The following is an 8,541-nucleotide window of genomic DNA, read 5'->3' as shown; positions in this document are numbered from 1 at the left end:
ATGCGATCAAATGACAAGTCAACAGGCGGCCGTCCATCCCAGCCAAACACCTTCAATTTTATTATTTCCTCCCGAGCTCGCCATGGTGGTGGATGAGGACGGAGGATAACTGCTCGCAATGGAGGCCCCTGCGGAAGGTGTAGAGTTAGAGGTGTCAACGAACGTGAGAATTGCGTTTGTCAGAACGGCAGCTAGAAGAAACGGGTGGTTCTGCATTTTAAATGCGAAGAATTATTCTTGGTGGAGTTTTTGGTTTAAGAGCGTTTATGAAGGTGGGGTCTTAGAGGAGTGTTACATAGCTTTATGTACCCAGGTCGGAAGTGGCTAGCTTCCATCACTTCACCATGAAGTGACTCAAACTCCTGCTCTTTACCACTTGATCGGGGGATAGCTGTTATGCATCAAACCGAAGGGGGAGAACTCGTGTGCTATCCGCAGCCCGCAACGAGCTTCATCCAAGTCCAAGGAGTCTACTCCTTTGGGGTTACATTGGCTTGGCATTCCTTGACTGAGCCTCTGTACGAGCCATCATCAGATGAACATGGGTTGAGCAGCAGGGGCAACGGCGAAGTAGAAGAGGCCAGTGCCAGAGAATTGTTTGATGGTGCATCGACTGATACATGAAACCAGTATTGATCTTAGAACCAACAGTGAAGGAAAATACAAGTGCCACGTATCGCGTGGCTTGCTATTTACCTTGAAGCATGTTGATGGTCTGATAAAATGCTCTGCCGCGAAGCCAAAGGGCAGATTATGGCCACATGAGCTGCAACATTATGTCTATCGATTGTTTGGCAGGGTTTATTTCCAGGATTCTGTTGAAATCGTTCCAAAACGCTGATCGAAATGATTACGTTCTAGAGCGGAATTCGTATTTATCACACAAGAGATAATGGACAGAATGTGTTAAAACGAAACAGCTTTTCATAAATTGAGAAATTCTGCTTTATTGAGCCCTAAGACTAATAATTTTGGTGGCATACTCTAAGGCAATTAACGTTGTATTCACTAGTTGGTTGTTCTTCACCTCACAACAACCTCATGGTCTACGCCTAACTCGAATTTCATCTCGTACGCTTCTCCTTGAAATGCCGAGCTCACAATCTCTTTGTAGATCTTATCACAATCCCGACCGGAAGTCCTCTCATTCCACAAAAACCGCCTCAAGATGTGCTTCATCCGATTGAGTCCAGGCTTGGGAATAAATATCTTCCGGACACGCTTAAACAAGTCCACAAACCAAACTCTTGCACCGCCCTCAACAGCTGCCGCAGTAACCAAAACCCACAACAGAAGCTCGATGTCGTCTCCCCAGCAAGTACCAAGATCCGTTGTGCGTAACGGCTGTTTTAGTTTGCCGAGTAACAAGCTTTGCACGCCCGTCAAGAAGGTGTACGGTTTAAAGTGCATCTGGTGATATACGTAGGCGGCCAGACAACAGCATTGTTCGTACGCCCCGCTGGGAGCACGAGAGGCCTCGGCAATCAGCTCGATCAGGCAACATGCAATCCATCCTCGCTGCTGGTCAAAATGGCCTACCATAGCAAGGGGGACAATCTGACCCCTACATGACTCCTTGAGCTGCACTAGATCCCTGATCTCCTTCACTTCTTCTAAGAATTTATCGCTAAGAGCACCTCTTAAAGACCAAGGTTCAGCTTCACCTCTCGATGAGGAGAGAGTTCGAGTCTTCCAAGCGAATTTGAGTGGACTAGGACACAGGCGGAAGCGTGGTGGTGTACTTGTGTAAAGACTACGAAACTGATCGGCACTTTCGTTTTCTTAGTAACGAGATCTGAGAAAAGGACGTATGTTTAGGACTGTACAAGATTACTCGCCAATACATCAGCGGCATTGTCGCATGTAGTCTGTCAATGCCCCCACGTAAGGTTACAATCCGGTAAATGCCATACATGTGGACCCGGTGGCCGCTATGATCTTTGAACATGCACTCCTCCGAAGTCAGTAAATAGACTCGGAAGCTTTATTTTTGGAAGTGATTCGCCGACCTACATCACTTCCGCTCACAAACATTATACTGGCCAAGGCTTTATCACTTGTAGCGGCCTGGATATCATTCATAGACTAGTTGATCAACCTGATGGCATTAACACGGTGAATAAGAGTAGCAGTACTCCCTGTCTTGCGTCCGGAGCGGGCGTCTATGAGACTCGAGGAGAATGCCAAAAGAGCATGAAACATAGCTGCATCATTTAAGGCTAACGGGACCAGGACTTCTGCTACAGGATTTGGCGTTTTTTTTGAAGCATGTTCGAGGGTGCAAAGAACAGGACTCAATTCGCTAATCCCTAACAGGCAATAGACGTGAGCAAGGGTTGACTTTGCTATGCCTGGTGACTAAACGATGCCCGATGCTGCAACGGCTCTCACTTACAATGACGAAGAAGCATCTGAAGCATGCCACTATCTTGCCCTGTTGAGACAGGGAGACTTGAGAACGGATCTCTGTCACCATCCCCAAGCCTGTCGCGAGGATATCTCCGCTCTAATAAAGTCGACAGTTCATTCGTCCCATTGTAAGTACCAGTTATTGTTGCCGTGCGCTTTCCTGGATTTCTTTGCATCTCCAAACGAGGTAAAACTCACCTTTCAATACTGCGCAAAGAAAGGCCTCCCCCACACAGTCGACAGGATTTCCTGGCTTCTCTGTTCTCAGTGGATCCGAGTCCGTGGCACACGCACCTAGGGGATGTTTGAAGGAGGCGCAATTGGCGATCTTCAGAAAGAGTAAATGGACGGGCGTGAATTTTCCGCGTCTGCCAATATCGATTCATGACATGCTTCCGCACCCTCTTTCGGTGAGACGCTTCCATCTGCTGCACTGGGTATATAGCATTGAGGAATTCGAGCTCAATGTACTTGTTCGGCTGTTGCGATGCCATTTTGCCCTGGCCTCGAGCAAACCCAGGGTGACGGGGCCTGCCTGGCTATATAATGGCGTATCTCTGGTTATTGGTAACTGATTTCTTTGCACTTGATTGGTTAGGACGAGATATTCCGTGCCCGAGACGTAATATCGAGCATATAATTAAAACAAATTCAGCTCCGCGGCGATTATACGAAGGACTTTGTGGAGTAATTTTCTCAGAGACATTCGGGCAGGCTGAGACAATAAACACCGTGCGGGACGGTCGGAAGTTTGCATGGGGCTTTGAATAATCAACATGCAGTCGCACAATTTGACAGTGACAATTTATGTAAGTCCACTGCCATAGCGATTGGAAAGACAAGTTTAGCTTACAGACCGGAGTTTTTTGCTGAATTCGGCATAGTTCGGCTGCAGGCTGAGTTTACTGTTACTTCCCTCTCTCCTTCTTTCTTCGCTTCTCGTTTCTACTTACATCTCCCATCACTTTTCATTACCTATTATCTTCTTACTCTCATTATCTCATTATCGTGAAGCCTTGTGCCCCTGCAGAGCTACCCCACAAACTGCAATATGTAGCCTGGTAGAGCTGACAGAAACACACGCAACAGATCGCCTTTTCACAGTATTTGCAAAGATCTCGAGTGGCACAGCTACTCTCACTTCACGGCAGTACACGACCGCTCAACCCAACATGAACGGAATGTGGGATCCTACGAAGTGTGGATTGCGAGATCATTACCTCTTGCTTCTCTTTGGCGCCACGTTGGGAAATTTCTGGGTCGAGCTCCTGCTCATTTCGATAGAATTATGGGCCGGATACCAGAAACTAAAGGATACAGGACAGCCGATGGTTGGAAGTTGCGATGTTGCTATTTCAGCGGCTTGCCATCCGGCAGAGGATATGAAAACGGATGAATTTTCCGAGGAAGAACTGCAATGAGAGGAGATTTCAATTTGGAAGAAACAAAGATACTAACTGATAACAATACACAAGGGGCTCATCGTTGTTTGGGCCGTACTCCCAGAGCGACCTTTCTCATAACCTGTCGCATGGTTTCCGTGTTTTGTTGACATGAGGGCACGTGATCCAGGGGTCAGAGGAACTGCGCATTGTGCTTCTGCGCTTACCCGAAGTGACCAACTAATAAATGAAAGCCAACCTCAGCCACCAGAGACTCACATTCCACAAAATCTTGCAACAAGAAAGCCACGAACCGTCGCATACGACGCTTCCTTGACGCTTCCTTGACGCCTCCGCAGAATGTCGCCCTCTGTGGTGAACGAAACGCACACAAGCGACGCACCAACCTCCAAAGCAGCACCAGATCGCTATGTTTACGAGCCGTACAGCGATATCCCAGTTGAGGAGAACTTCGTGTCGCCCACATTCGATGAATCCGTGATCGGATTCCCCGAGGATAGGCGCCCTACCAGATCAGGTATTGTTGAAATGCTGGCAGTCGTTCACCTCTTGGAGGCCGCAGGGATCCCATGCTGTGCCGTTGCAGAGTCAGCACTTATATATTACGGCACTGGTCGATTGAGAAATGTGAGTTGTATCATTTATTGAATGCAATTGCGTTAACGGGCGCTCCAGGACTGGGTGATCTGTGTACCAAATGCAGACCTTGATAAAGCTTCCGCTCTTATTCGCTCCCATGACACAGCTTATTCTCCCTTTCGCCCCTCGGCTATGAAGGCATTGAGAGGCATGCATCACCTTTATCCGCGGTTTAAATTCATTGGTGTCGCCTTGTTCTTCGTTTTGACCACGGCGCAAGAGTGTCACATTCGCTGCTCCCCAGAAAACTTTGAGCGAAGCAAGACTGGCATGCCTTACCCAAAATTGTCCATCTATGCACAAAGCCTCCTGGACACAAATAACCTCGTAGACCTGGATGATCTGGTTGACGGCATGAATCTTTCGGTCGAATGGGGTCTGGAGAATTTACAACTGGATGGTTCGTTTGATGCCGGATGGGGCCGCTGGAAAATTGAGACTCTTCGACAGGCAGGAGCCTCTGGGCTGGAATTACCGCTCAATCTCGAATCACCTCGATCTCGGCGTGAGACCTGGGAGCACACTGCATCTGCCGAGCAGAAAAAGAAGCGTCAAGGTTGGAAGCTTCTTGTGAATCGTTCCACAAGGTTCTGGCATGAGGGGCAGAAGGATCCAAGATTACAGGATAGAGACTTCTGTTGATGCGATGTCATCCGCTGTGCGTAATTCGCTGTGAAATAGACTTTCTATTTCGATGAATTCTCGTGAAGAAAAAGCTGACACCCAGAAAGACCAAAACGAATGGAGATCTTCTGCCGTGCGGTAGATATGGCACAATAATATACATGCTTTTGGTCAACCCAAAACACTAACCAACACGCCTCCCCAAGACCTCTGCTGCAAGTGCTTTTTCCGGACCAGAAACCAGCTCCACAAATTGGTCACATTCATCAGGATCTAGACTCGCTCTGATAGCCCTGACTTGGCCTGCGAACGTAGTCACAAGCCAAATCACATCCGTGATATCTCTGGGCGCTCCTCTTGATGAACAAGCTCCCAACTTGCTACGCAAAGCATAAAGGAGATCCAGTGCCGGAATCTGGACTTGTTGGCCCGACAGCGATGTGACTGGAAGCAGTCGACGATGATTAGCCAGAGATCGAGGGCTCCCATTTGATCCTGCATAACGTCAATCCCTGTCATCGCCAGATTTAGTCTGAATTCTACCTACCACAGAGAATCAAATCCAGTTCTATGTTCCGCACTTCTTGGCACTGGTCCTGGCCAGGTCCTGTCCTAACAAATACTTTCATGATCGCCTCTATCATTCGGGTATCAGGAATGATCAACCTAAGCAAATTCAGCATTATGTACAAATTTACAAGAGGGGTAGTAGTCGAACCTGGATTGCGGCTCTACTACTGGCCAGAGTTGAGCCATCCGTGCTTCTACTGCAACATCCACATCTCTGGTCGGGCGAGGGCTTCCTCGTAGGTTCAGTCCAAAACCCCCCATGACGGCATGATTTATATTGGACCTCTGTAGAATATCGAAGACAAATAAACACGCTGACAGCAGATTCTCCCTTGGTGGGGCATTGGGATTTTGAGCTCGGTCTTCGTCGGAATCATAGTTTATGAGACTATATTTAGACGCCATTGTCGAGGAACCAAAATTGAAGTGGAGATTCTCCTATTAGGGAGTGGACGAACATTTCAAGATAACGAAGGGGAGCTCGAAGCCCCGATTTATACAATTTCTCTCCGCGGTTCTCTATTTTCTCCAGCGGCAGCCCAAACGCCAACATCTTTATTTTCCCTGATCGTGGAAGAAATCAGGACTCGAAGTGTGTCCCTTGGATTTTTGATTGGCTCTGATCTTCTCCGAGGTCGACCTCGGAGCAAGCCCAGGCCCGAAAAGGGGGCCGTCCAGCGCTTATTAACGACGTTGGTATCAACAAGGCGGTTCACACGGGGATCGACGTTACGGCGGACGAAGTATGATATACACAGTTTTGAAATATATACAAATGCAAGACAACCATTTAGGGGAAACTTATTGACATCCCAGGATCCCGGTTTTCATCGATATTCAAGGCATGCTCTTCGCCTCATCTACGGACCCTGGACCATGGCACGACACAGACGATTACGGAAAGCCGAAGGGTCACGTGTGCCAGCGCCAAATCACAAATCGCAAATTACGACATACCCCACCAAAAATTTCCCGCGCCTGTGACGGCGGAGTGAGGTGTGGTAGATAAGAACATTGGAACGCCGAGTGCCTGGAGCTTAGCCTGAAACCTTAGCTAAAACCAACCATGTGACACCAGCTGTCACAGCGACCACATAACGGCCCCCTCCCTGAGCCTCTACTACTTAAAATATTTACTCTCTATAATCTTTGTCTCTCTCTCTCTCGCCCTCTCTATATATAAGTATAGGGGTAGGGGGGATGGGGTGGGGGGCTGTGCTAAAAACCTATGTCGCCCCCACGAAAAAGTCAAGTACTAAATTTTTAGTACGCCTATAATTTAGCGACCGTGGCCCTATAATTTAGCGACAAGCAGCCTATAATTATAGGGCTTCCTTTTCCTCGCAACACAACTCACAAATCTCGAAAGTTCACTTATCGCCTTTTACTTTGTACTTTTACTTGCTCGCCCTCCTAACCCCCCCACACCCTCTCTCTTCTACCCCTATACTTATATATATAGAGATAAAAATTAAAGAGAGAGAGTAAATATTTTAAGTAGTAGTAGAGGCTTAGGGAAAGGGGGGGGGGCGTTATGTGGGCGCGGGCAATTTTTGGTGTGGAATATCGTGATTTGCGATTTGCGATTTGGCGCTGGCACATGTGATCCTTACGGCTTTCCGTAATCTACAAATCATATTGTTAGACTCCTTAATTAAAAGCCTCTAATTCGCTACAATTTTACGGTACATTTGATCACGGAAGGGCACACCCGGTGGCAGCCGAACGGAATAGCGCAAGAAAAGTGCCTCAATCGAATCGTCAGGTGTAACTATCTGCATTACAGCATTATTGTAGGTTTGACTTCGCCATGTCTCAGCCATTGGCACAGGAATGGCCAGATGCGCAAGGCTTTGCGAACTAGCTGATTGATTTTCCTGTCAACGGAAGTCGACGTGGTGACACAATGGTAATCGCCTTGTCCCGGGACCAATCAAGAATAAGCGTTCCAGCCGTGTAAAGCCTCCAAGTTCAGCTGCTGGCAGTTCCTCGAGTAGCAGACTTGAACTGCGAAGACGATAAGAAAATGTCTGGTAACGATGATATATTTCTTTTAGTGCAAAATGTAGACTTGAGGTGCGAACTGTTTCCCCCGTTCGTCAATACGAGCAGTTGATTAATCGGGGTGGATTACGATTCCGGCTCCACAGTGAGTCCCGATTGGTCAATCGCTCGTAACCGGGGGGGATCAGGTGCATAGAAGCGTGTGCCGACGGTATTCCTTACTGCGCAATACAACACAGCACACCATTCACTATTAGCCCGGGCTGTGCTGCGGTTGGAGCGCATAGATGATATCTCAACTTTGATATCGGTTTGTACTTTGATCAAGTTTTTGTTTGCCGCAGAAGCACGCTTTCATTCGTGGAAATCCATCTTATCCAAGAACCCCGCACCGCCGCTTGCAGATCGTAGACTTGCTCCTTGACCATTAGTGGCTCTCAATTTTGTCTCCCACGACTCTTTGCATGAACAGTTATTCAATATGCTAATCCCATTTCCCCGAGAAGGTATCTGCAACGAAGGTTGCATGGGTATTGATCTAGTCAGTTCTAAACCAAGGCACTGGAGAATACATATGTGTGGCTGCATCTATACCGAGAACTTTCCATATTGCGGGGAATCTCCTTCACCCCGCCACGGTACTGTGCTGCCTTCCTGAACAAGCACCGTCAACGGAAATAGGCCTCTGGAACTCGACACCGATGATAGAAATCCACTTGTTCCGAGGTGGAAGATATTAGAAGGTCTTTAAATCCTACAAATCGCATCTTCTGATCAAAGATATTGCGTTCTGTGCTGGGATGGTTGAACCTTCATTCCACGAATCAGGAACCGCTCTCGCTCATCTTTATCCGCCTCATCCTCTCTACGGGGGGAAACTGTGGCCCTCCAC

General features: G+C 47.9%; 3 protein-coding genes across 3 annotated transcripts; 1 reads left to right on the top strand and 2 right to left on the bottom strand.

The window, feature by feature from the left end:
- Positions 1 to 1,023: 1,023 nt before the first annotated feature.
- On the bottom strand, positions 1,024 to 2,903 carry K444DRAFT_638336 (uncharacterized protein; the record flags this gene model as incomplete). Its single annotated transcript, XM_024884239.1, has 4 exons — positions 1,024 to 1,761; positions 2,014 to 2,067; positions 2,396 to 2,504; positions 2,608 to 2,903. The coding sequence occupies 4 exons, from the start codon at positions 2,901 to 2,903 to the stop codon at positions 1,024 to 1,026; spliced, it is 1,197 nt and encodes a 398-aa protein (XP_024726612.1).
- A 1,248-nt stretch (positions 2,904 to 4,151) lies between these two features.
- On the top strand, positions 4,152 to 5,093 carry K444DRAFT_638335 (uncharacterized protein; the record flags this gene model as incomplete). Its single annotated transcript, XM_024884238.1, has 2 exons — positions 4,152 to 4,439; positions 4,488 to 5,093. The coding sequence occupies 2 exons, from the start codon at positions 4,152 to 4,154 to the stop codon at positions 5,091 to 5,093; spliced, it is 894 nt and encodes a 297-aa protein (XP_024726611.1).
- A 166-nt stretch (positions 5,094 to 5,259) lies between these two features.
- Positions 5,260 to 6,050, bottom strand: K444DRAFT_548288 (uncharacterized protein; the record flags this gene model as incomplete). The annotated part of the gene is made up of 3 exons (XM_024876365.1): positions 5,260 to 5,570; positions 5,623 to 5,741; positions 5,794 to 6,050. 3 exons carry the CDS (start codon positions 6,048 to 6,050, stop codon positions 5,260 to 5,262), a joined length of 687 nt encoding a protein of 228 aa, XP_024726610.1.
- Positions 6,051 to 8,541: the final 2,491 nt, after the last annotated feature.

The sequence above is a fragment of the Hyaloscypha bicolor genome (genome assembly GCF_002865645.1).
Source record: "Hyaloscypha bicolor E unplaced genomic scaffold K444scaffold_189, whole genome shotgun sequence".
NCBI classification, from domain to species: domain Eukaryota; kingdom Fungi; phylum Ascomycota; class Leotiomycetes; order Helotiales; family Hyaloscyphaceae; genus Hyaloscypha; species Hyaloscypha bicolor.
The sequence above is the reverse complement of the archived record's forward strand: the minus strand, read 5'-3'. Positions and strand labels throughout refer to the sequence as shown.